Source organism: Castor canadensis, chromosome 5 (assembly GCF_047511655.1).
Source record: "Castor canadensis chromosome 5, mCasCan1.hap1v2, whole genome shotgun sequence".
Taxonomy (NCBI): Eukaryota; Metazoa; Chordata; class Mammalia; order Rodentia; family Castoridae; genus Castor; species Castor canadensis.
In genome coordinates, this window is record NC_133390.1 from 74,568,237 (window position 1) to 74,596,055 (window position 27,819).

Sequence of the window (27,819 nt, forward strand, 5' to 3'; positions counted from 1 at the left end):
ATGGATGGAATTGGAGAACATCATTCTGAGTGAGGTTAGCCTGATCCAAAAGACCAAAAATCATATGTTCTCCCTCATATGCGGACATTAGATCAAGGGCAAACACACAAGGGGATTGGACTTTGATCACAAGATAAAAGCGAGAGCACACAAGGGAGGGGTGAGGATAGGTAAGACACCTAAAAAACTAGCTAGCATTTGTTGCCCTCAACGCAGAGAAACTAAAGCAAATACCTTAAAAGCAACTGAGGCCAATAGGAAAAGGGGACCAGGAACTAGAGAAAAGGTGAGATCAAAAAGAATTAACCTAGAAGGTAACACACATGCACAGGAAATCAATGTGAGTCAATGCCATGTATAGCTATCCTTATCTCAACTAGCAAAAACCCTTGTTCCTTCCTATTATTGCTTATACTCTCTCTACAACAAAATTAGAAATAAGGGCAAAATAGTTTCTGCCAGGTAGCGAGGGGATGGGGGGGAAAGAGAGGGAGGGGGGGAAGGGGGGAGAAATGACCCAAACATTGTATGCACATATGAATAAAAAAAAATTCACTCCTTTGATTCTTGAGCAAAACAGTATCAGCAAAGCCACATTCTTCCAGAGCAAGTAAGCAGACCTAGGTGTTTCCCAACTTCCCACTGCTCCAGAAAGCCCATATTCCTGTCTTTTTTAATCTTCAAAAAATAAGGAGTTATCGGTAAACTCAGCAGTAGAACATTTGCCTACCACGCATGAGGGCCTGAGTTCAATTCACACTGAAAAAAAAAGTTTATGAAAGTAATAGAAATGCATTGTCATTTTAAAGTTTTCAGTAATTCAGATAAAGACTCCCCAACCACAATTCAAGTTCTTGTTCCAAAGAAAAACTGTTACCAACTCACCTTTTCAGACCCTTCTCTATGCATACTTCTGAATATTGAGCAGTTACGTAGACTGAGCAGTTCTTCAAAGAAAATTCATTTCGTTCCTTCACTTCTACCATTTTGTGGGACTAATTTTTCGCCATTCCGTGGATGAAATTTAGAGCAAAAACTCAGGTAGTTTTACCAGCAACTTGCACAAATATTCAAGGAAAAGTAATTCCAATCCTGCTCATACTATTCCAGAATATAGAAATCACTTCTCAAATTCCATTAAGAGGAAAGCATAATCATGATACCAGAAAAATATGGGAAAGGGAGAATTTTGGGGCAATCTTACTCATGAATATAAATGCACAATTAATAAATGGAACACTAGCAAGCTAGATCTAGCAACTAAATAAAAAGATAATACAGTACATCCTAGCCAAATAGGACTATGCAAAGTTACTAAGATTTAAAAATATAATTCCCCATGTATTACCAGAAAACTGGTCTCCTGGCCTTGGAGCCAATTCACAATGTACAAATAATGGGAGCAGTGTTTTGAGGAAAAGAAAATGAGGTTTATCATTCAGCAGACAAAGAGGAGGACAGAGTCAACCTCTCAAGGCTCTGTTGTTCCACTTCTGGGAGTGAATGTCCACTTTCAAAGAGGCGTTCAGGGGCTTAACTATGTGATCAGATGCATTTTCCCATGGCTGCTGGCCTTGATTCTCTGAAGCTGTATGTCTTGGCTGGCAGGTTTACAGCTCTGGTAGTCAGAGAGAGAGAAGGGGTAGAGAGCAGCTTGGCCTAATTGGAGAACAAAAGCAGTTAATCGTTACTCGATTCTACAGTAATTAGAGGGAAAGAAAGTTTACTCAACAGAGTAAATTGGCCAGCAGGCAAGCTGTCTATAAAAAAGGGTTTTTTTCTTTTGTGGTCTCTTATATTAGTAGACTGAGCATCTCAATGAAAAAAAATATTTCATAAAATAACTATCAATTCATAATTTTTTGTGGTACTGGGTCTTGAACTCAGGACTTTCACCTTGAGCCACTCTACCAGCCCTTTTTTGTGAAGGATGTTTTTCAAGATAGGTCTCGTGAACTATTTGCCAGGGCACCTGAGCTGGCTTCGAACCGAAATCCTCCTGCTCTCTGCCTCCTGAGTAGCTAGGATTATAGATGTGAGCCACCAGCGCCCGACTCAATTCATAATTTAAAAATACATGCTTAAACAAGTTAGGAGTAGACTTCTTTAACCTGACAAAAAGTGTATCTACAAAAAAACTGCAGCAAGAAGTCATGGTCATGATGGAACATTGAATACATTCCCTTGAGGATCAGAACAGGGCAAAGGTGCTCACTGTCACTACTTTGATTTACATTTGAAGTTGAAGATCCTAATTCTTATAGCAGAAAAAAATGCTGTAAGAATAGGAAAGAAGATAAATACTGTCATTATTTTCAAATAAGGTGAAAACCCAGGAAACCCTAAATAGCATGATAAACTACCAGAATCATTAAGAAATTTATCTTTGCTATATGCAAGAATCAATGTGCAAAAGTCAGTTATATCACTAAATGCAACAAACAGAAAATGTAATCTCAAAAATCAAGCCCAGCACCAGTGGCTCACACCTATAATCCTAGCTATTCAGGAAGCAGAGATCAGGAGGATGTCAGTTCTAAGCCAACCTGGGCAAATAGTTTGTGAGACCCTATCTCAGGGGGGAAAAAAAAAGGGCTGGTGAACTAGCTCAAAGTGTGGGCCCTGAGTTCAAGCTCAGCAGCGCAAATATATATATGCCAGGCACAGTTACTCAAGTCTATAATCCTACCTGGAGGCAGAGATTGGGAGAATTGAGGTTCAAAGCCAGCCTAGGCAAAAAGTCCAAGAGACCTATTCTCACCAATAAAATCTGGGTGCAATGGTGCGTGCCTGTCCTCCCAGCTACACGGCTAATGTGAACTTGGATCTCAATCCAACTTCACTCAGTCATAAATGTGACTCTTAATAAAATAGCTAAAAAGCAAAAGGGGCTTGTGTAGTGGCTCAAGTGGTAGAGCCCCTGCCTGGCAAGCACAAGACCCTGAGTACAAAGCCCCAGTATGACCCCCCAAAAAAACTGTAACAGACCAAAAATATAAATTACATAGAAATAAGTAACCAAAAAATGTGTAACACTTTATAGGGAAAATGTGAAGATTTTATTGAAAGATCGTAATTTTGGATTGGGAACTGTTTAAATTATTGAGCTAATTGAACAAAAAATTGAAAATGAACAATTTAGGGCTGTTTATGTTGTTCAGGGGTAAAGTGCTGGCCACCATATGCAATGTCCTGGGTCTCATTCCCCAGCACTGCAAAAAGAAAGGAAGGGAGGAAGGGAAGACTAGGAAGGACTCCCCACACCTGGACTTCAAGCAAGAGCTACTTTTTCTCTCCATTTTTCCCCATTTCTCCCTACTTCATTCTGTTATACTAAATTAAATCCCTGCTAAAACTTAAAAAATAAATGACTTGATTTGATTTAACCTTATATTTATGAAATATTGAAGTCAGAAACACACAGTCCCTTGAAGCCATAGAGCTCCAAGAAGCCATAGTGACCTGGGTGTTAATCTAGCCCCTTTGGTAGTAGTTGTTTGTTTTGTTTTGTTTTGTGGGAGTTTTTTTTTGGCAATACTGAGGTTTGAACTCAGGGTCTTGTGCTTGCCAGGCAGGCGTTCTACAGCTTGAGTCTCTCAGCCAGCACTTGATCATAGTTTTTGTTTGTAGAAACCTCTTGTCATGTGTAATTGGAGACTCTGAACACTCCTTTTGCTAAAGAGATACGTGAGAATGAGTGACGAAAGGAAAACAATTCCAGGTATTTTCCTCCAGCATACGGGTATTGAAATTATGTCCCGCTCCTACAGTAGAAGGATGGATTTGAAATAAGAGCTCCTCTTTGCTGCAGACATCCTCCTCCACCACCACCACTCCCTTTTCAGTGTCAATTTCATTAATCTGTTAATCTAAACTCTAGTTGTACCTTCACTAAACTCTCAGAGAATGGATGTTTGGTGTGAAGCTGGAAGAATTTTGGAGCATGAAAGTTCACCAAAGTAAGGACTTCAACAGTACCAGGTACAACCTGGAGGAATACAGAGCGATATCTTTGTGAAAGATGATAGAGCCTTGCAGAAATCTGCTTCTCAAGTAGCTTAGGTAAGACCTTGGTGTCAGTATTCAAAAATGGGAATGCTTTGGAAGGATGTAACTTTCAGCCTGTCCTAATTTCAACCCTCTCATAGTGCTTCTGGGAGGAAGAGAAAAGCAAAGAGGAGTCAAGGAGATGAAAGGACGTTGGGTACCTTCTCCTTGTCTTGTTCATGATCATTCAGCGCAAATTTTAGTATTCCCCATAAATTGTGGAAAATCTGTTGTGAGTCTGGATTGGAGGGTAGGGAAAAAAAGCACAAAGGCAACTTTGAAGAGTGGCCTGTTCAGAATTGCAGGGTATTGTAAAGAACCTCCATAATCACTTTTGAGATTGTATAGACTCTAGGGGGAGAAAAAAGAAAACCATGCTTTGCAGATTGTTGCATTGTTGCAAATCCACGTAAGCCAACAGTTCATGCTTAGATTCTTCCCAAGAAGTTTCAGGTGGTGGCAACCTTGCAACCAAATTATAGTGAACACAAGTGTCAGACCAAATTCCACTACGCACCTAGAATGAATTAAGCAAACCGTTCCATGGCTCACTGTCACCCAGGCTGTCTGTCCTTGTACGTGCTCTGCCCTCAACCTTGCCTGAAAAGTTCACCTGAGGCAGAGAGGAAACATTCCAGAGGCCAGGACTCTGTTACTTCTGAAGATGGGATCCTGTAAGTGATTGGGTCCTGAGTGATGAGTCCATGGATGGAGTTATGATAACATGGCATTATTGGGAGGTGGGGTGGAGTAGGAGGTGGGGCCTCAGTGGAGGAAACAGGTCACTGCGGATGTGTCCTTGGGGGCTGTATCTTGCACTGCCCCTTCCTATAGTCACCTTCCTCTGCTTCCTGGCCACCATGATGTGAACTGCTCTGTTTTGCCACACCCTCCCTACCATGATGGACTGACACCTCTGAAACCATGAACCAAAAGAACATCTTTCCTCTTTTTAAGTTGTTGCCCCAGGTATTTTGGTTACAGCTTTGAAAAATATCAGACACAGGGATGGAGTCTCAAGAGCCATTCCTAAGAGGTCAAGTTCAGGCCTCTAGATTGTGCGAGGCTGCAAAAGCCCTCAAATTACATGAGCCAGTCCAGATACTGGCTCCACCTTTCATTCTCCTGAGGAGGGCCGTTTATGATCCCATTTCAAATGAGCAATTGAAAAGGTCATAAAGAAACCCTCATTAATCTTCTTCTTTTTTTTTTTTTAGTGGGACCAGAGTCTGAATTCAGGGCTTCACGATTACAAAGCAGGCACTCTGCCTCGAGCCACACCTCCAGTCCACTTTGCTCTGGTTATTTCGGAGATTGGGTCTCCTGAACTATTTGCCCAGGCTGGTCTCCCATCACAATCCTCTGGGTCTCAGCCTCCCAAGTAGCTAGGATTACAGCTGTGAGCCACCAGTGTCCAGCCCATTTCTGCTCTTCATATTGCTTGTTGGCAGAGCCACAGTGTTGACTCATCCATGGTTAACAGAAGCATGTGTGATAGCTGTGACCTTTCTGACCAGGCACTGACCACATGGAGGTATGAATTTTCTTGTAAAATGCTACACACTGTCTGCTAAATCATCTTAAAGTAAGTTGCAGACATGGTAAGAATAGATGAAATTGGTCATTACATTTTGCAAGTTTAATATTTGTGGTTTTAAGAACTTATTGATGGTCCTCTGTAGTTGCTTGTCATTTTACTAAGGTCAGAATTTAATTTTGTGATCTAGAAGAGAGGGTCACTGGGAGAGTGAGTGAATTCAGCTAGTCTTTATCCAAATGTTCTTCTTGGCATGTAAGCACTAACTCCCGTTAATGGCTAAGAGAAACACTAAACTTTTCAGTTACATTTTAGTGCTTTCTTTTTTTGTTAAGGGATGTTATGTTATTGAGCACTGTTCGAGTATGTGATGCTGTCAGGATACCAGAGATTTACTGTGCTGTAGTAGGCTGTGCCTCCTGTCTTAGTCCCAGAAGTTACGTCAAGGGTCTTTCTCACTATCTGAGACTCCAGTGCAGTGTGGCCTTCAATGTTTATACAAAGCTCTTGGCAGTGTGCCAGGCAAACTCATTAAAAGTTAACCAAGGTAAGTTAGGGATGTAGCTAAGTGGTAGAGCACTTTCCTAGCATGTGGAAGGCTCTGGGTTTAATCCCCATCACTGTAAAAATAATTATATTACGTTCATAGCATGGTGCAGTGCTACGGGACCAGCTTGGACAATACCATAAGATCTGCCTCTTACGAAACAATTAGGGATGGAGATGCAGTTCAGTGGAAGAGCACTGGAACACTGTCTAACATGCATAAGGCTCTGGGCTTGATCCCTAGCACTGCAAAAAATTAAGTTCTTTTAGTTTTAAAAATGGCACTTTTATATGTGATATGTTGATAAAGATAACAAGAAATAAACACATGTATAATAATTTTATTAGGTCTATAGTTGAGCTGAATTGTGTCACTTAGTAATATACTTTTTCAAAGACTTGTACAAAAAAAAAAAAAAAAAGAAAAACTTCCGCTGGGCACCCATGGCTCATGCCCGTACTCCTAGCTACTCAGGAGGCAGAGATCAGGAGGATCGAGGCTCAAAGCCAGCTGGGCAGCTAGTTCTCGAGACCCTATCTTGAAAATACCTAACATGGGGCTGGGATGTAGCCCAGTATTAGAGCTCTTACCTTGCATGTGTGAGGCCCTGGGTTTGATCCCAGCACCAAAAAAGAAAAGACCAAAAAAAAAAAAAAAAAAAAAAAAGAAAAGAAAGAAAACACCCAACACAAAACAGTGCTGGTGGGATGGTACAAGTGGTAGAATGCCTGCCTGGCAAGCATGAGGCCCTGAGTTCTAACCCCAGTACCACACACACAAAAGACTTCTACAAAAGTTTTGTTAGGCCATATGCTTTAAATATATTTAAACAAATTTTAGTAACTTTATTAGTCAACAACATCGATAAATTTTGTGTTACAAATAATATTTATTAACACCAACTTGTGGGGAAAAAAAAATCACCTTATGGGGACTGATGGAGTGGTTCAAATAATAGAGTGCCTGCCTAGCAAGCAGGAGGCCTCCAGTGCTGCCAAAAAAATAATAATTAAATAGACAGATAAATAAATAAATGTAAAATCAACTTCTGGAATGAGGCTTCTGGTGGTGGTGGCCTGATGAGGCCAAGCAATTCTTCCTACAGAAAACAACTATAACAAGTGGACAAAATTATTAAAAATAACTATTTGAAGCTGCTGAACAATGACCAAAAGCAGGTAGATAGTAGATAAGAGTTACTTCTTGAAAGACTGTTACCATATCTGTTAAGACCTTTGAGACCAAGCATGATGGCTCACACCTGTAATCCCAGTACTTGGGAGACTGAGGCAGGAGGATCATCAGTTTGACATCAGCCTGGGCTACATAAGGTGACCCTGTATTAAAAAAAGATTAGACCTGTGAGTCTGTTGCTTTCACAACCCCCTGACACTACCTGTAGATATGGCAGACGATGGAATTCAGAGCTGCAAAGCAGCTACAAATTGAATGGAGAAAAATCTGTAAATGAGAAAGTCACAGAACGGCTGAGATTCCAAATGTGAGTATAAACTCTGCCCAAATCCTGGCTATGAACTTGGGAGCATACCACAGATGGTACGCAGAAGCTGGAGGAGGGGGGTCAGTAAGGGCACAGGGCAGAAACTAGCCTGGAATGAAATGGACTGGTCCTGAATTGACATTGGGATTGTTCCTCAATACACATGCAGCTCAGAAGGCAATAAGTTGGCAAACATCACTGAGTGAAGTGATAGAGATAAGAGAACAATTTTAGGGGATGTATCCCCTAAATAATAAATTGCATCTCAGATCTCTGTGTTCCAAATCTAATCTTAGCCCTCCTTTGAAATGGACCTGTAACATTTTCTCCTTTGCTAGCTGTGCATTGTTAGGCTTTCTCAAAGTATGTGGTACAGGGGGACCTGGAAGGATATTGTAATATCAGAAGCAGCTTCTCTTCCTGGATCCTGGGTACTTTTTTTTTTTTTTCTCCCAAGTTACAGTTGCCAGAAGCATGCTGGAGCTCCAAAGGTGCCTGTTCTCTCATGAGTTTCCCTGGTATCCCTGTGGACCATTTGCCCGCAGACCAGTCCTAGCACACCAGAACAAGAAAAGAAGCTTTTCTTTTTTATTGAGACAGGAATCTATGTTGCCTGGACTGGCCTTGAATTTGTGATTCTCTGAGCTTGTGATTCCAAGTCCTGGGATTACAGTCATGTGTCACCACACCAGTCTCCAAATAAAATTTTCTGCTATCCTGAAGTTTATTTCCAGTGTTCCATGTTAGGCTTACCGACACTCTCCAGAGAACTTCTGGGCTATGTGGCAGGTGGTCCCTGGGAGCCCCTGACGGCTCACCTATACTCTCTAGTAAATTTCTTGGACACCCAGTTAGTTGTTTCCTGCAGACCTGCTGAAACCTACATCTTCTGTCAAGTTTCTCCAACACAGGCTGACTATGGAACAGTGGATGAAAAGACAGTCTTCCCAGAAATAATGGGAATCTATCAAAAGAGTTTATTTGGAACTAGTGGAGGGGCTCAAGTAGTAGAAAGCCTGCCTAGCAAGCATGAGGCCTCTGTGTTCAAACCCCAGTACCACCAACAAATTATTTAAAAAAATCAAATTCAGAACTCTTTGCTCTCCCCCACAGCGGTACTATGGTTTGAACTCAGGGCCTTGTGTTTGCTAGGCAAGTGTTCTTCCACTTGAGCCACATCTCCAATCCTTCAAATTAAGAGCTCAATGCATAGAATTGAGAGCAGACTGAAGATTGAGAACATAGAAAACGCAAAGAAATGTAAACAGGAAACAGTTGAAGTATGAAGAGAATGTATGAGGGCTGGGAATATAGCCCAGTGGGAGAGTACTTGCCTAGCATGCACAAAGTCCTGGGTTGATGCCCAGCATTGTCAAAAACAAAATAAAACTTGAAGCCAGGCATGGTGGTGTACACTGGTAATTCTAGCATTTGGGAGGATCCCAGTTCAAGGCCAGCCTGGGCTACATAGCAAGACACTGTGTCAAAATACCAAACCAACAAATAAATAACTTAAAGATGGTACAATATATAAACGGTCTGGTGGATAAGGTTAAACAGTCTTACATATGTAATTGGAGTCCCAGATCACAGAGATAATAACACATAAGAAATGCTCCGTTTGAAAAAAGAAATACTGTATTTGAAGAGATAATGACTGAGAATGTCCCCAAAGTGATGAAAGACATCAGCCCCCAAATTAGAGAAGCTCAGACTTTTTTATTTACATAAAGAAAACCACAATAGGGCCCAAAACAAGTCAGATGGCTGAAAATCTTCAACAAAGAGAAGTTATTAGAAAGAAGCTAGAGCTTTCTCTTTGTTCAGCTCCCTTCTATGGACAATGTGCTCTACTTCCTTTGGCCTTCCCAGACGCCCAGCTTCTTCTCTCCACTCAAAGACACCACTGGCTCCTCTATCAGTGACAAAAATATCCAGTTATAAAGTTGTTATTATTATTATTATTATTTTGGCAGCACTGAGGGTTGAACTCAGGGCCTCACTCTTGCAAGGCAAGCACTCTTACTGCTTGATCCACTCCAGCAAGTCCTTTTTGGTGCTGGGTTTTTTGAGATAGGGTCTCAGGAACTATTTGTACAGTTTGGCTTCAAACTGCAATCCTCATATCAGCCTCCTGAGTAGCAAGGATTACAGACGTGAACCACAGGCCCCCGATTCAGGTAAAAAAATTTTAAGAAAAATAAAAAACATTAAGAGCAAGTAAAGTCTAAAGAGTTTAATGTGTTGAAAACACTCGATGTCCACAAAAACACTTCAGTAGACTGATACCTGTTATAGTGATGGCAACTCATGGAAATAGCACTTATGCCTCCCCAAAATCTTAGGTCTCCAAACCAGTTAGTATAGTCTCCTTTTTCTTGTCAGCCTGTAGTTGGTAATAAGATTTTTCAGTCTTTAATTAGTCTGTCTGTTTCTCTTTTTGCTGTAAGGATTATTCTTTTTCTCTTTTTTGGTGGGACTGGGGTTTGAACTCAGGGTTTCCCACTTGCAACACAGGTACTCTACTGCTTGAGCACACCTCCAACTCATTTTGTTCCAGTTAGTTTGGAGATGGGGTCTCAAGAACTATTTGTCTGACTGGCTTCAAACAGCCATCTAGCTAGGATTACAGGCATGAGTCATTGGTGCCTGGCTGGCTGTAAGCACCGTTCTTGAAATGTGAATCCAGGAAACATGTCCTTGGATGCAATAGTACCTAACTTTAAAAAAAAAAAAAAGTCACAGGCTAAGGAATTTTACTTACCATTTTGAATAAGAACTCCTTATGCTACACTGTCTTTCAGCTACATATAGGCATTTACCTAAATCTGGAATTCCTAGGATCAGGGCAGATACCAGCCTTGCATTGCCTCATATAGGGGCTTATATATTAACCCATAGACAGATCCAGACCCTACAGAAACCAGCTATTCCCAGAAAAATTCTGAGTTGTTTCTTCATTTGAGGTGGTTCTCATTTGAAGAGGGCCCCTTGGCCTGGTGGAGTGGCTTAAGTGGTACCTGCTTAGCAAATGTGAAGTCCTGAGTTCAAATCTCAGTTCTGCCAAAAAAAAAAAAAAAAGAGGAACTGTTTTCTCTCAGGGTTTGGTCCCCTGGAGTCAGAATGTGGCCTAGATAATATTTGACTTTTTGGTGGGAGATCTGTGCCTTTTGTGGAGAGACTCAGAATCCTGCAGACCCCTAGAAATTAAGGATTTTAATAGCATTATCATCAGGGTGTATTTTTGTGGATTACAGATAAGGAGATTATCTGCACACTTAAGTAAGGCTTCACCGTTTTAAATTAAGGACCTTAATTCCTTTGCTAAAATGTTTCTAATTGTTATCCTTTTTACTCTGGCAATAAATTTAAAATGTGTGTATAACACAGGGGAGCAAAAAGTTTCACTTGTTCCCTTGGCTTTCTCCAACATCAGATAAACTGTTGTTATTCCTGTAAGAACAGTGCTAAGATTACAGTTAATGACTGAGGCATCATGATGAGGCAGATTCAATTGCTAAGAGTAGCGGGAGAGCAAGAGCAAGAAGGCTACCTCCGAGGAGAGGAGATATGGGGGTTAGATAATCCTGGAGCGACCATCTAATCACCAGTCTAAATAAAGACCAGCCAAAGTAGCCGGGGATAAACTAGTATGTGAGACAGGGATAAACTGTAATGGCTGAAGAGCCAGTCATTTTAGCCTAAAAGCAGAAACACTATTATAAAGCAAAATACAAGAGGGAGTTAAAGTTAGAAGATGTCTAATTAAATAAATTGTGTAGGGGATCCTCTCTTCTTTTAAATAACTTCATGAATAGGGACTGTTAAACAAAGTGTTTGTAGGCTGAGAGTAGTGGTGCATAATTATAATCCCAGCTACTTGAGAGGCATAAGTAGGAGGACTGTGGTCCAAAGCCAGCTCTGGGCAAAAATGCAAGACCCTGTCTAAAAAATAACTAAGCTAAAAAAGGGCTGGTGACATGGCTCAAGGCCCTGAATTCAATTTCTAGTACTGCAAAAAAATTATATATATGAATCAATAGAGATAGTCATGCTTATCTCTATATAAATAGAAGGCTTTTGCCAAAGGTATGAGTTAGCCTCTGTCAGTGGTGCCTGGATGGACCTTAGTATCAGTAGTCACGTGTAAGAACCCTTTCTCCATAACCCCCCCCCCTTTTTTTTCTGTTAGTTTTTTCTTGAGATAGGGTGCAGGCTGGCCTGGAACTTGCTATGTAGCCAGGCTGGCCTCAAACTCACAATCTTCCTGTTTCAGTGCTTGGGATGTAGCTTAGTGGTAGGATTCTTGGCTAGCATGCAAAAGATCCTGAGTTCCATCCTACCTGCCCTCCTCAAAAGCCCCCAAAATCCTCAATAGTTTAACTATATCAGTAATTTCAAACTAAGACTAAGGAAAGGTTTGGTTTGGAAAGAGAACTATTATCACATTGTTTACAATTTGCTGGCATGTGGTGATAACTAAAGCAAACGCCTGGTATTTGGTTTTTTTCCTTCCTTCCTTCCTCCCTCCCTCCCTTCCTCCCACCCTGCCTTCCTTTCTTCATTTAGTGCTGGGGAGGGTCTTGTGCACACCAAGCTTGGGCTCTCCTGTTAGCATGGGCAGCTAGGTAGACATGAGCAGGAACAAGGAAATGCCGGGCTACAAGATTCCATTCCCCTTGGAGGAGGTGAAATCATAAAACCCCAGATGGCCCACACCTGGGCCAATGATTAGCATAATGGCTCTATATCCTCCTTATGGAGCACAGGCCTCATAGCAAGGTCCTGTAGTTGCCTGAGGCTATGTGACCTTCCACTGGCAACTTAAAGTGGAAAGAGGAAAGAAGATGAAATGTGCAGGTATCTGTCCTTTTGAAATGCAGGTGTATGGCCTTCCCACTTTAGGCAACCCCTCCACCATTGTCAGACCATCTAGGAAGGGCACCACAAGGGAGGACCTCAGTCTCTTGCCACCTACTGACACCACCCTATTTGAGAATAATACCCCAAGTTCTGACAGCTTCAATAGCAGTCAGCCCTTAACAAACTGCCTACCCTGGTGTGTTTTTGCTTTGCTAATAAATCATTCCTTGTTATCTTCCTACCCTTTGTGGTTCTTTTGCTGGAGCCAGAGCAGCATCCTAATCTTAGACACTGTGCCCAAAGAACCGAGGAACATCTGGAACACTCCATACCACTGAGCCTCTTTGTTGTTGTTGTTTTTTTTTCTTTCTACAATAAACAGACACCATTATTGCCTATACCTGGAGCACAAGGCGTCCGAGAACTACATCCTTACCATTCCATTGGATTCAATCATCTCCACTATTGTTCCAAACCAACTATTTCCAAAAACAAATGCATCTCCCACCATGAAATCTATCACGTTTTCTATCCAATATCAGAGAAATCATCCAATGTTAGGATATTGGATGCTTATTTGTCTCTTTCCTCACATTTAAGCCGAGGTCTTACAAAGAAAAAGATTATGCTAACATTAGAAAAATATTAAGCCAGGAGCGGTGGGACACATCTATAATCCCAGCTACTTGGGAGGTGGAGATCAGGAGGACAGAAGAGGCCCAGGGCCAGCCTGGGCAAAAGTTAGGGAGACCCCTATCTCAACCAATAAGCCAGGTGTGGTGGGGCATCTGTGATATCAGCTACTCAGGAGGCCATAGGTAGGTTGCCTGGACAAAAATGCGAGACCCTACCTGACAAATAAGTAGAGGACTGGCTGTGTGGCGCAAGTGGTAGCGCCCCTGCCTATTAAGTACGAGGCCCTGAGTACAAACTCCAGTACCGCAAAAAAAAAAAAAAAAAAAGTTTATTGAATGAATACTGCTTCAACATACAAGGCAGTCATCCTTTCCTCTCTGTTGGAAACAGAACAGCAGGTTTCCTTCTCAGACTTCCTTCGCACTTGCAGGCCACGCAGGCTTTGGAGCAAGGGCCCTGCCCTTCTTGAGAAGTGCAAATTACAATGCCAAGGGGTAAGATCAACGTGGGGACACAGGTCTGAGCCAGGCCTCAAAAATGGCAGACTCTTATAAGAGGAACGTGTTTTTTTGCTGTTGGCTAACGGGCAGCGGCAGGTGGAAGGTGGGGCTGTATTCTGGCTGTGGTGTGATTTGGCGCTTTAGGGGTAAGAATTGAGAAGAGGCTGCACAAAAAACCCAAAGACACCTTGCACAGCTTCTACAACTTCCCCCATTGCAGGACCTACCATTCCTCGTGCCTTCGGAGAGGAGCGGGAGGGATGCGGACCCCAAAAGAGTGGAGACAGGCGGACAGCAAATACACAGGCGCGGAGCCCCACCCCCCGCCGCACGCCCCGCCCCCTCGCACGAGGCGTGGGCGGGGTTCCATGCGGAAGGGCATGGGAGGAGGTGACGTGATAAGAGGGCGCCGGCGTCGCGCCGCTGTTCGGGAGGAAGCTCGGCAGCCGTGGCGGCCGCGACCAGGCCAGACATCTCCTGGCTGGCGGGGCTTCTTCCAGGGCCGGCGAAGGCGCGGCTGCAGTCCCGGCTGCCGCAGCGTTTGGGCCGGCGGCGGAGCAGGTGCAGGGAGCCAGGGACGTAGGTAAGCGGGAGCAGGGGGGCCACTCGGCCGAATGACTGACCAGCCATTCCCCGCGCCGCTGCGCGCCAGCTCAGCGCCCTGGCCCGGAGGCCTCTAGATTTGCCCTCCCCCATGCTTCGAGCCCTAGGCAGCAGTTTCTCCCTGAGCTCGGTGTGTCTTCTGGTGACCGGGAAGAAGCTTGTCCCGAGGGACCGCTGCCCTCTCTTGTTTTTCTCCAGCCCAAGCCGTTCAACGCAGGCAGCGAGAAGACTAGCGCCCCTGGCCGCTGCCCCTGAAGCCAGGGAAGACTTGAGAGCAAGAGCGCTGTTAGCAGTCCACTGCTCTGCCGTCTCGGAAGTCAAGAGTTTTGATTTGTTCGGACAGCCTTGCCTTCTTCCTGCCTTGGTTCCTTCCCCCACGCTCATGGGACCCTTTTATAGAATGGTATGGTATAATTAGAGTGGTGGTGGTGGGGAAACCGTTTTTGTGTTCCATCGTAGGCAGTATCAGCCCCGGCTCCACTCTGTGGCTACTCTGTTGGGGGAGGATGGGATGTGGGAGCTTTGGACTTAGCCAAAACTGGAGCCAGGAAAGCTGAGTTGGAATCCTAGTCTGCCATTTGGTAGTGTTTTTAATTCACCCCGTGTACAATGGGGCTTTCTTATTGGAAAGTTAATTGGAAAAATTAAATGAAATGTTTTGAAAATCTAGTTAAACTTCGTTTAAGAATATCCAGGACATTTAATGGTGAGTTCTTAGCGATGTTTTTTGCCTTTGGTCCAGAATAATTAAGCTTGGCATGGAGAAAGGCTGCAGAAGAATAGCTTCAGTCTGTGCCTTGGATGGGCAGCATCAGGAATAAACCTCTCCTATTCACTCAGATGTTGCATGCTTATTGATAAAACATAATTAGTATATGAAGGATGACTTAAATCAGTTCTGCTCTTTGCTCTAGGTAGCTTTTGCCCAGTCACCTGGTCTTAGGAGAAAAGCTGGGAGGGGCTTCTTTACACCTGTGGCCTGCTTTTAGAAGGAATCCTCAGCACCTATGTCTGTGAACCCTCTCTGCCTCTAAAGCATTTCATATTCACTGAAAATGTGCAAGAGCAGATGCAGGAACTGGACTCATTGGAGTGACTGGATATTACAGTTCTAAGTTAACTTGAATTGCTTTTGTCCATGTTAGACAATATTCACTCAGTAGTGTAATTGGACCCCTCTTAGAGAAGTGTTTGGGAGAAGGGAGGGAGATTCAGTGTCCTGAGTGAGTAGACCTGATCTTACAGGTACAATTAAGCATACTTTTCTTGGGGCACGGTGATGGCTGAGGTGCAGAATGTAGTTAAGTGCAATCTTCAGTGCTGTACACATGGAAATATCTACTTGAAATTTAAAGTCGTAGATTAAGAAGGAACCTTGAGGGTTCGCTAATCCAGTATTTTCAAAGCCTGGCTGGGCAGTAGTATCACTTAGAAAATTAAAACAAGTGAGGTGATACATATCTGTAGTCCCAGCTACTGGGCAGGCTGAGATGGAAATCACTGAGTCCAACGTGGCAACTTAGCAAGACTTGGTCCCCAGAGGCCTGGAACCCACCTCAGTAGGTTTAAACTGGAACCTGGATATTTGTGTTTTTTGAAAAGGTCAATGGCCTTGGGACGGGGGTCGGGGAAGGGTGGGGGTGAAGCTCTGTGGTAAAGCACTTGCCTAGTATGTTTGAGGCCCTGGCTCTATCCACAACATTAAAAAAAACAATTGAGTTCAAATGCCAGTAGTGCCAAACAAAAAAGCTTCACAGGTGCTTTTCCTAATTTGAATACACAGATGTAAATGAGGTTTCTAGTTTATAAACAGGCTTAGCAAGTTGTCCAACTAGTTTGGTGCCTTAATTTTTTTCTTTCCTTTTGGTAAGAAGTAACCTACTTAAATCAGTAGTTCTTTTTCAGATTTTATAGTGCCTTCGGCCCAGAAGAGGGAAAAAGAGCTTTCTTAGGTAGTATCTATGTGTGATTCTGTTTACGTAGTTTCATAAGCATTTAGACTCAACACTTTTTGATGAAAGGAGCACATGTTACATTAAAGTTTCTTACTTCAGTGTAGGCTTGTTGGTTGTCAGAATTACAGCACTCCATAAATAAGTTTTTTGGTAGGCTTTTATGATAAAACTTTAAAAACCATGGCAAATTCTGACTTAAGAATATTTTGGGTGGGCACAGTGGCTCATGCCTGTAATCCTAGCTACTTGGGAGGCGGAAATTGGGAGTATTGAGGCTTAAGGCTAGCCAGGGCAAAAATGTTAGTGAGGCCCTATCTCATCCAATAGAAGTGGGCATGGTGGTGTGTGCCTGTCATTCCATCTATGTGGGAAGTGTGAATAGGAGGATCTTGATCCTTGCTGGCCCAGGCATAAATGTATGACCCTATTTGAAAAATCCTAAAGCAAAAAAGGTTGAGGGCATGGCTCTAGTGGTAGAGAACATGCCCAGCAAGCACAAAGCCCTGACTCAGTTCAAACCCCAGTACCGACCCCCACCACACCAAAAAAAAAAAACCGTATTTTTAATGCTGCGTGTGATGGTGCAGGAGCTTTTAATCCCAGAATTGCACTTGAGAAGCAGAGGCAGGAGCATCAAGTGTTCAAGTCCAAGACAGGTGGAGTGACTCAAGTGGTAAGCCTGGCAAGCATGAGGCCGAGTTCAAACCAGTATCAAAATAAAAAACCAATATTTTGCTAATCTGGCCTGTATTAAACCCAGTGCTCTACTCCCAGGCTTTATTTCCCTCCCTTCCTCTTCCTGGTATGCATGATGCCTTTGTAGTATTAGCCAGCATCTTATAGAGCCTGGGGATCTATGAAATTGAAATTGGGGATCTATGCTTTTGTAATGGCCTCATGAGCATCTGATTTGATTAGATTTGATTTATCTAATGAAGTTTTTGTTTTTGATTTGTTTTAAACTTCAAAATGGCAGTGAGAACAGTGAGGATAACAAAAAAAAATTGGAAGCTAAAAAGTAGAAAAGACTAGTGGTAACTAGTCAGCTGACCTGAGAATTTGAATCCTAAAGCAGCAGTGGAGAGAAGCAACAAGTGGTCATGTTTGTGGGTTTTTTTTTTTTTTTCCTTCAGTGGTGAGGATCTAACCCAGGACTTCATGCATACTAGGCAAGCACTCTACCGCTAAACTACGCCCCTGGCCTTCATATACTATGTAAGTGGTGGTAAAAGGGGGATCAAAAAAAAAAAATAAAGTTTGAAAGTCTGCTTAAGAAAAATTTTTTTCACATTTTCTCTCTTTTCTGTCCCCATACACATAAACAGGTAACCAAAGATTAATTACATGGAGGGGAGAGGGATCATTATTTGGAGTGGTAGATAGCATGCATAATTGAGGATGAGGTGCAGGGCTTTATAAAAGGACAAAGTGGAAAATTATATTTATAGATATATGTATACACATACGTGTATAAGTTATATAACGTGATACAAATATACTATAGAAATTGCAGCATTCTTTCCTGACTTCGTTACCAGAATCTTGCCTGTTTCTCCATTGCCCATTTACCAAAGGTAGCCTCTTTCAAGTCTAAACTGTTCTTTCTATATAAACATGTCTTTGTAACCTTTTTTTTTTGTTGTTGTTGTACTGGGATTGAACTCAGGGCATCATGTATGATATGCCACATGAGCCCTCTATCATTTGAGGCACGCCTCCAGTTTAAGTTACCTTTTTGTTACTTGTGTTATCTTCCCCTACCAGTATAGTGGTATCATTTTTGGCTAGAATCAGTTCTCCTGAATGAAGGCAGTCACTATCCTGTCTATGTGATATTTAGCATTCCTGAACCCCAGCAATACAAACCTGAATTCATTATAGCCAAGAGTTTCCCCATACATTTCCAAATATTGGAGTATGGTATGGAATATCTGGTTAAGACCCATTGGATCAACTGGAGGTGTGGCTCAAGTGGTAGAGCAACTGCTTTGCAAGTGCGAAGCCCTGAGTTCAAACTCCAGTCCCACCAAAAAAAAAAAAAAAAAAAAAAAAAAAGATTAAGAGCCATTGGATTACCCTGTACTTGGGAGGCTGAGGCAGGATCAGAGTTTGAGGCCAGCCTGGGCTATATAGAGAACTTACTTAAAAAAAAAAAGCCTTAACAAAAACCCATTTAATTAGGTCAGTGTTTACGTTATTACTATTATATAAATGGTAGTTTACAAAATTATCTTTAAACACTCTTCCAGAAATTCTATCAGTTTTTTATTCTTAGAGGTCCCTTTTTCTCTTTTCTGGATTGATGGCTATTTTTAGTCATTCTGTTTTTTTTCCTGTTATCTTTAGTATTCCTATTGCTTATCTTTGTTTTGAATCTCATTCCTGGATTGGATCCCATCATGCATTTTGTCGGTATTTCTTGTGTCTCTTTGAGAAGGGTGTATGGGAGGTATGTATTTTAATAACTTACCTTTCTGAAAAACCTTTTTCTGACTTATGTCTTGACTTAAAATTTGACTGGATTGAAAATTCTATGTTGAAAATAATTTTCCTCAGAATTTTGAAGGCATTGCTCTGTTTTCTTTTCATTGCCAATCTTGGTTTTTTATTTATTTTTTTGAAACAGGGTCTCATTATTTAGCCCAAGCTGACCTCAGACTCTGGATCCTCTTCCCTTCACCTCCTGAATGCTGGGGTTACAAGCATGTACCACCATGGTAGAAGTCAGTTACTTCTTAAGAAGGGTTGCAGAATTTAACTTTTGTATTTCTAATTTCCATCATTCCTTCCATATTTATTAATTTGAAGTTCTGTGTAAAGAAGAGCCATCCCTTTTATTTAGTCAGTTTTTTTTTTTGGCAGTACTGGGGCTTGAACTCAGGGTCTTTGTTTGCTAGGCAGGCGCTTTACCACTTGAGCCACTCTGCCAGCCCATTTTTATTATTTTACTTACTTTTCTTTTTTTTTTTTTTTTTGGCAGTGCTGAGATTTGAACTCAGGGTCTCACACTTTCTAGGCAAGTGCTCTACCACTTGAGCCATACGTCCAGCTCAAGTTTTTTAAATCACTATAAGCTCAAGGATATTTATTTTATTCCTGGGTCATAACCTATTGCTTTTATTATGCATTTGATTGCTCACAAGTTTTGGCCATTATGATTCTCTTCAAGTTGGCATCTGGGTCCTTTTGACTTACTATTTTTGGAGCACTTGTGGACTCTCTGACACCACAGTGATACTCCAGACTCGTCTTGTGTTTTCTCTGCTCCAGCTCTGGAACCATCCATTTTTGCCCCAGTGTTGGGGTTTGAACTTGGGGCCTTGTCCTTTCTAGGCAGGCATTCTACCCATTGAGCCACTCCCCAGCCATTTCTTTAGGTGGACAATTATATTTAGAAACCAAGCTCTGGTTGTTAGGGGTGCTCATTTTTTTCGTGAATATTGTAGTTTCTAGTCCAGCTGGGAAATAATGTATATGTATATGTATACTTACGTGTCTGTATCTGTGTATATATTAAACACTTGAGTTCATGCTGGTATCTCCAGTTTAAATCTAGCATCTTAATTCATTCCTGCATTATCTTTCATCATCATCTTTTCTCCATCGATGAAAAACCTAGCTCTAATTATCCACAACATATTTAACTTAATTTTAGAATGCTGATCGTTTTGAATTAACTCAGACTTCAGTGGAAAAGCAAATTTCCAACTGTACAGTATTTGTATATAGTTTTTTTTGTCTTTAACTCTAGAGCCTATAGTCACAATATTGTTTCCCAGAGTTAACTTGGTTAATTCTTCTCTGCTCCTTTCAGTGTGAAATATGGTTAGGGGAGGGCTGGAGATGTGGCTCAAGTGGTAGTGTGCCTGCCTAGCAAGCCCTAGACCCTGAGTTCAAACCCTAGTATGTTAAAAAAAAAGAAAAAAAGAAAGAAAGAAAAAGAAAAGAAAAAAAGAAATAGAGGCCAGAGATGTAGCTCAGCTGCAGACCTTTTAACTAGCATGTTGGGGAAGCTTTTCTTAAGTTGTTGGCAAGCTTAAATTAGGAAATGATTTCTGATTGATGGTTCAGTGTTTCTTCCACTTCACCTGTGGTGGCTGATGCCTAAAGAACTTTCAGAATGTGAGATTTTATTAAATTCTGAAGGGAAGCCATGGTTTAGTTGCTATTCATTCTCATCTTCTGTCTCTACCATTGTGTTCCTGAAGTTCATTGTGTTGATTCTTGGTCCTATTTCACTTGACAGCCAGAATAGCTGGATGAGAGCCCCTGATGGAGTACTCTTCTTACATAGTCATTCAGAGACTCCAACTTGGAAAAGAGAAGTCTGATCTTCTGATATCATGTGTTGGTTGAATATTTACCTGTGAATGACTGTATAGACCATACTGCTCTTTAAAAAGTTTGTTATGTGAAGGAAATTATTTTGTGTGAAAGTTATAAGTAAATGGATATGGAATCAGTCTTAAGTGGTATTTGGTTCCCTCTCCCTTCCTTATCCTTCATTTTATAAATGAGAAAACAGAACTTCGATGACTTGCTTAAAGTTACCTAGGTGATGAGAAGTGCCAACACTTAGAAATTCTCTTCTGACTCTCTGCCCTGGGCACTTCATCAGAAACTGACTGCATACTAAGAAATGATTCTTCAAACTTATTTCTATCCAAGGTAGGTGTACAGCAAATGAGGACTTGTTCAAGTACTCAGATCTTCTCTCCTCCCCAATTTTCATTGCAATGGAAACCTTGATTGGGTAGGAGTTCATTACGTCTGACAGCCTAAAATCAAGTGCTTGTGCTCTTTTTCAGTTTTCTGCCTTAATTGCTGTGAATGTCTTCTTGATAGTATTTTTAGATTGATATGTAACTTTTCTTTACATTTTCTTCTTTATAGCCGCATCCAGTTCTCATTATGCATCAGAAAAATGAAAAAACAGAGGAAAATTCTATGGAGGAAAGGAATCCACTTAGCCTTTTCTGAGAAATGGAATACTGGTTTTGGAGGCTTTAAGAAATTCTATTTTCACCAATATTTGTGCATTTTGAAAGCTAAATTGGCAAGACCAGTTACTTGGAATAGACAGTTGAGGCATTTCCAGTGTAGTAAGGAGGCTCTTCAAATCCAGAAAACGTGGATCCAGGATGATCCTCTTTGTACTAACACCAACTCCAGAGTGGCTACTCACAACATTAGTACTTTGTCCTGTAAAGTGAAAAGAAAGGACACTAAGCACTTCATTTCTCCCTCCAGGAGTCTCCTGAAATTCCAAGCAGATAAATTGCTGTCATTAGCAAAGAACTCGGATCATGAATACTGTGGAGAGAAAAGTCTCTTGAAGGCAGTTGCTGGCTTATCAGCAAATAGTGTTTTAGGTCAGGCCAATGGTCACAGACCTAGGACAGAGCCACAAGCTTCTGACTTTCCCATGAAGTTCAATGGGGAGAGCCAAAGTCCAGGCGAGAGCGGCAAGATTGTGGTCACCTTGAGCAACCATAAGAGAAAGCGCTTTTGTTATGGCTGCTGCCAAGGGCCGGAGCACCACAGGAATGGGGAACCCCTGATTCCAAAAAAGTTCCAACTTAACCAACATCGAAAAATAAAAGCGTCTCCTCTTATGATGTATGAGAAATTATCCATGATTAGATTTCGGTATAGGATTCTCAGATCCCAACACTTCAGAACAAAAAGCAAAGTTTGCAAGCTAAGAAAAGCCCAGCGAAGCTGGGTTCAGAAGGTCACTGGGGACCATCAAGAGACCCTTAGAGATAACACTGAAGGTGGCAGTTGCAGCCCATTCCCTTCCCCAGAACCTAAAGACTCCTCTTGTCTGCATCAGCCACACTTTCCAGATATGGATGGCAGTGTTGTGGTAAAGGGAAAGAACTCTCATATGCCTGATGGCCACACTAAAGGAAGCCCTTTCTTGGACAAGGAGCTTAGTTTAGGTGAAGCATTCCCTGACCAACAGAATGGCAATGCCACATACACCTGGGACCAATCACCCTGTTCCTCTCCTAAGTGGGAGTGTACAGAGGAGCTAATTCATGACATCCCCTTATCAGAACACCATTCTGATGACATGTTCGCCTCAGAAACTGAAAGAGAAATTGTGACTTTGGGTCAGGAAAGTCGGACAAGTACTGTCACTGATGACAGCCTAAAGCTGTCAGCACCTGAAGCAGATAAATCTGTGAGTAGTATAGATGGGCTTGTATCTGAAGAGACTGTTCAAAATGAGAACTCCTACCAGATGGAGGAGGATGGATCTCTGAAGCAGAACATTCTTAGTTCTAAGTTGCTGGACCACCCTTACTGTAAAAGTCCACTGGAAGCTCCCCTGGTGTGCAGTGAACTCAAACTAGAAAATCAAATGGGAGGTGGGAAGAACAGTCAAAAAGCATCTGCAGTGGATGATGAACAGCTCTCAGTCTGCCTTTCTGGTATGCGCTCTTTATTGTCCTTCAACCTCTGGCCCACACTTGCTGTCCATTATCCTTTCTAGAAGAGTTTTTTTTTTTTTCTCTCTTCCACATCTGACTTTCCCTTTAAGGCATTATTATTATTACTATTATTATTTTTTGGTGGGATTGGGTTTGAACTTGGCTTTGCGTTTGCAAAGCAGACACTCTAGATATTCTTGCTTTTTATATTGCTGCATTGTGTAGATATTCATAACTTCGTGTTGATGGACATTTGCATTGAATCTGATTCCAATATTTCTGCTATAAACTAATGGTGCAGTGAACTTCTTTGTTCTTATACAATTGTTTCTGTAAGTTAAGTTCTTAGTATTAGAATTGCTGGTGAAAGAACATTCACACTTGAAATTTTAAGAGAATGATTAAATTACCTTCCAAAAAAATTAACCAGCTTAAATTTATACTTTGACAGTCTTATAGATCTAATGAGTTTCATATCATTAGGTTTGACATCATTTTGTGTGCTTTTTAACCATTTTCTATTTGGGCATGGTTTCCCATAACCACTTTTTTTATTGGATTGTCTCTGTTTTATTTATTTAATATATGAGAAACTTAGGTGTTAGCCATTATGCTGGTTCCTAAGAATATATAGCAACAAATAAGATACACTGATTTCTGTTTTCATGGACTACGGTATCATTCTAGTAATAAAGATGTTAAATTAATTCTAAATCGTAAGGATTGCCACTCCCAAAAGGTAAAAGTCTTTAATCCATTGTTTGATATTTTTGTTTTAACACATTTTCACTTCTTATATGATGAAATTTATCTTTCTTTGACTAAATGGATTTTAGTTTTTGCATCATCTTTTAAAAAGCCTCTTGTCAAAATCTATACCAGGAAGTAAATTGGTATAAACATTTTTTGGAAGACAGTATGACCATTGATTCATTCCCCCCACTTAAAAGTTTGCCCTCGATATAAAAAAAAGTACAAATGTATTTGTAAAGGGTATTACTTTTATTATTATAGTTAAAAACCTGAAAACAACCAAAACAAATGTTTCTATTGAAGCATAAATTATGGCATATTCAGGAAATGGTATACTTTGAAATACTTTACAATATACTCATTTGGGGCTGGGCATGTAGCTTGGTGATAGAGTACATGCTTAGCATGTGTGAGGCCCTGGGTTTGATCTCAAAAAATTTTTTTTGAGACAGGTCTCGCTATATAGCCCAGGCTGCTATATCCTTCTGACTCAGCTTCCCAAGCAGGGATTGTAGATGTGTGCCACCATGCCTGGCTTCAAGAAAGATTTTTGATTTATATTTTCATACTGAAAGATGCATATGTATACACACACATAATTAAAACAGCAAATTGTAAAATGGTATGACGCACAATTGTGTTAAAAGATAAAGTATAGAAATATGTGTATATACATACACATATACACGTTTGTATAGGCTACATCTGGACAGATAAAATTGTTATATTTCTGGTAGGTTAGGAGGGTTACTTCTTGGTGGTTTAAATAATTAAACCTTCATTTTCCAACAAGTATGTATTAAGTTCCCTACAAAAGACACAAAGTAGAATGCTAGCAATGTTTAAAAAAAAATTATTTGTATCTGGGCACTGGTGGCTCACGCTTGTAGTCTTAGCTACTCAGGAGGCAGAGATAGAAGGATTGCAGTTTGCACTGTATCTCAAATATACCCAACACAAAAAAGGACTGGTGGAGTGGCTCAAGTGGTAGAGTGTCTGCCTAGCAAGTTTGAGGACCCGAGTTCAAACCCCAGTATCACCAAAAAAATATAAATAAATTATAAAAGGAGAAAAAAAAACCCCGTATTTTAGGAAGTGCAGAAAAGCCTGTTAACTAAATTGAGCTCCTTCTTAGCTTAAATCTCTTATTAAATTAGGAATAAAGGACACACCCTTCACTTAGTAAATAATATTAATAGGGCTGAGGGTGTAGCTCAGGTAGATTGCTTGTCTGGTATATGTGAGGCCCTGGATATGATCCCCTGCTCTGAAGGAAAAGAATAAATAAAACAGTAATAGTTCAGTAATGCATGGAACCTGCTCTTCCTATCAAATTCATAGAATTTATGAAATATTAAAAGCAAATAAGAATCTTTATGCTAAAAAACAAGGAGTGTTTTGGTGGGTCAGAAATTCAGAAGCTCCCACAAGGCAGAAAGTAGAGGGAATGTTCATAGAATGAGAAGGAAGATTAGTGTGGGGAAGTGATTGAACGCTGAATGTGCTTATTTCCTGGAGTTGGTAGAAGTGGGGAAGAAAGGAGATGATCCCCCATAGTGAAAAATGGAATGTTTGGAGAGTCTCCCTGCTTGTGCCATATACATCAGCAAAGAGGATATCTGCTGTTGAATTTTTAAGAATAAGAGAACATTTGTCCCCACACCCTGTAACACCTGCAAGAATGAGCAGCATGCATTTTTCTAAGAACATTTGCTGGGATTCTTAGCATCCCCATTCCCATGAAAATAGTTCAGGCAGAGCAATAGCTATTGCCTATGACAGTGCCTTATCCTCAGCAAGTTCTGCCGTAGAAATGAGGTCATAATTTGTCACCATCTGAAAAAGCCAACAAGTTCTGTGTAAAGAGACCAGGTCTCTTTTTACAGAAAGCCCTAGGTCCAATCCCCAGCACTGCAAAACAACTAAAAACAGAACTAGATCTTAGTAATCAAGATGGAGGTTGAGGGTGTGGCTCAAGTGAGAGCACCTACCTCTTAAGCACAAGACAAGACCCTGAGTTCAGACCCTAGTAACATTTAAAAATATTTACACACACACACCCGTGTGGTGGCACATGCCTGTGATCCCAGCTACTCAAGAGGCTGAGGCAGGCGAATCTCAAGCTCGAGGCAGTCCAGGCAAAAGTAGCAGGGAGACCCTATCTCAAATATCAAGGACTCACATCTGTGATCTTAGCTACTTAAGAAGCAGAAATCAGGAGAATCAAGGTTCTAAGCCAGCCCGGGCAAATAGTTCTTGAGAACCTAATCTTGAAAATACCCAACTCAAAAAAAGGCTGTCAGAGTGGCTCAAGTGGTAGAGTACTGTCTGAGAACCTGAGTTCAAACCTTAGTTCTACCCCTCCTCCCCCCAGAAAATGAAGCAATCAGAATAGGAGTCAGTGTAGGACAATCAGTATTTGATGCTCCCTTAACTGACTTCTATAGTATTAGCCAATGTTGAGTTCCATGGTATGTTGAATGCTGCTTCATCTTTAAAGCAACTCTGCTGTGCTCCTTTCAGTTGATTTACATATTGTATCAGTTGTATTTAGGAAACTTACTGCAGTGTCCTAATTTTATCTAGTATTGCATAAACTGATGAAGTATGAGTGCAAAAAGAAAGTTACTTTCTTGAAAACCAAGTCGAATATTTTGTAATAACTGACATACATGACTTGCTGCAAAAAATACTGAGTTAGTGCAAGACAACTATAAAAGATTTGAGATAGTAGATGGAAATCTAGAATTCTGTACTAATCACTTTACAGCTGTCTAGATCTTCCTTCATGTTAAAGAAAAACTAACCTCCATCTCATGACTATGCCTGGAGATTATGGAAGGGCAAGTGAAAAAAATAGCAAAGGATATTTTCCAGAATCGAAAAGACTGGGTATGAGTCTTCAAATGTATGCAAGCAGGAGTCCTTAGGTTTAGTCCCCAGCACTGCAAAAACACAGTAAAAAAAAAAACCAAAAATATTAGAAAGGCTAAGCAAATGCCAACTAGGATTAAAATGCATACCACATAAACTCCCAACTCTTAAAAATTTTGTGTAACTGAAACAAATAAATGGGACAGTTAGCTACCTACCTGTTTTGGAAGGAAAAGAAATAGATTTCCTGTGCCACAATTCACTCAAGTGGTTTAAAGTTTAAACACAGAGCTGGGAAAGTTGTTCAGTGGTAGATCATTTGCCTAGCATGCCCAAGGTCTTGAGTTCAATCCCTAAAACCACCAAAAATTTTTTTTTGGAAAGTACATGCACAAAAGCTTTTTTATTTTTGCAGACGGGATTGAATGCAGGGCCTCCGGCATGCTACTGCATTACCACTAAGCAACATCTCCAGCCTTTCTTTAAGATGGACTCTCACTAAGTTACCCAGGCTGGCCTCTAACTTGTGATTCTTCCTGCCTTAAACTCCTGAGTATCAGGGATTGCAAAGTGTGCATCACCATGCTTGGCTATTTTGGGTCTTTTTTTTGTTTGTGCTGAGAATTGCATCCAAGTGCTTCGGGTTTACCAAGGACTCAATCTGCCACTTAACTACACTCCAAGTCCCCCAAAACAAGAAACTTATACATGAATGTTCATAACAACATTATTCATAATTGCCAAAAAGTAGAAACAACCTAAATGTCCATCATACTTATGCAGGATAAAATCTACTCTATCTAAATGGGAACCGGTGGCTCATGCCTGTAATCCTAGCTACTTGGGAGGAAAGATCAGGAGGATCTTGATTCAAAGCTAGCCTTGCTCAAATGTTTGTGAGACCCTATCTCGAAAATACCCAACACAAAACAGGACTGGTGTGGCAAGTGTGAGGCCCCAAGTTCAAACCCTACTACTGCAAGGAAAACAAAACTGGTCTGTCTATACAATAGAATATTATTCTAGTATAAAAAGGAATGTGAATGAATCTTGAAAACATGCTAAATGGAAATAATTTTTAAAAAAGATATTAGAGGAAAAAGTGAGACACAAGCCACATAACCTATGAAATGTCTGTAATAGCCAAATATAGTGGGTTAATGGTTACCAGGAGCTGAAAGAGTGGGAAGTGACTGCTAATAAGTAGTGGTGTTTCCTTTGGTAGTGACACAGATATTCGTGCATCAGGTAGCACAACTAATGCTGCAAGACTTTGAGTTGTACTTTTTTTTAAGGGGTGGTGGTGGTGGTACTTGGGATTGACTAGATCATTAAGCAAGCAAGGGCTCTACCTGCATCCCAGCTACCACCACCCCCTTCATTTGAAGTAGGATCTCCCTATGTAATCCAGGCTGTTCTCTAACCCACATTCTTCATGCCTCAGCCTCCTGAATACTGGATTATATGCATGGGCCATCACTCCTGGCTTGAACTTTACTCTTTTAAGAGGATCAATTTTGTGGTATTCGAGTCATCAGTAAAGTTGTGAAACAAAGCAGGACA

General features: G+C 41.1%; 1 protein-coding gene and 1 long non-coding RNA gene across 6 annotated transcripts in view; one reads left to right on the forward strand and one right to left on the reverse strand.

Moving 5' to 3' along the window:
* Positions 1 to 13,958, reverse strand: part of LOC141423261 (uncharacterized) — a 26,790-nt gene extending 12,832 nt beyond the window's left edge. Inside the window, exons 1-2 of the long non-coding RNA XR_012447981.1 lie at positions 13,859 to 13,958; positions 886 to 1,659 (exon numbers count right to left, since the gene is read on the reverse strand). This is a non-coding gene — a long non-coding RNA (uncharacterized lncRNA). The remainder of the gene's footprint in view (positions 1 to 885; positions 1,660 to 13,858) is intronic.
* Positions 13,959 to 14,046: 88 nt separating this feature from the next.
* Positions 14,047 to 27,819, forward strand: part of Senp5 (SUMO specific peptidase 5) — a 41,624-nt gene continuing 27,851 nt past the window's right edge. For 3 of the 5 annotated variants that reach the window (XM_020169171.2, XM_074073432.1, XM_074073433.1), the window contains exons 1-2: positions 14,047 to 14,214; positions 21,083 to 22,629. In XM_020169171.2, coding sequence (XP_020024760.1) covers positions 21,114 to 22,629 — 1,516 coding nt within the window. In that variant the 5' untranslated portion in view covers positions 14,047 to 14,214; positions 21,083 to 21,113. Of the gene's footprint in view, positions 14,215 to 14,432; positions 14,638 to 17,322; positions 17,405 to 21,082; positions 22,630 to 27,819 lie in introns of all 5 variants that reach the window. The other 2 variants (XM_074073431.1, XM_074073430.1) reach the window with 2 other exon arrangements.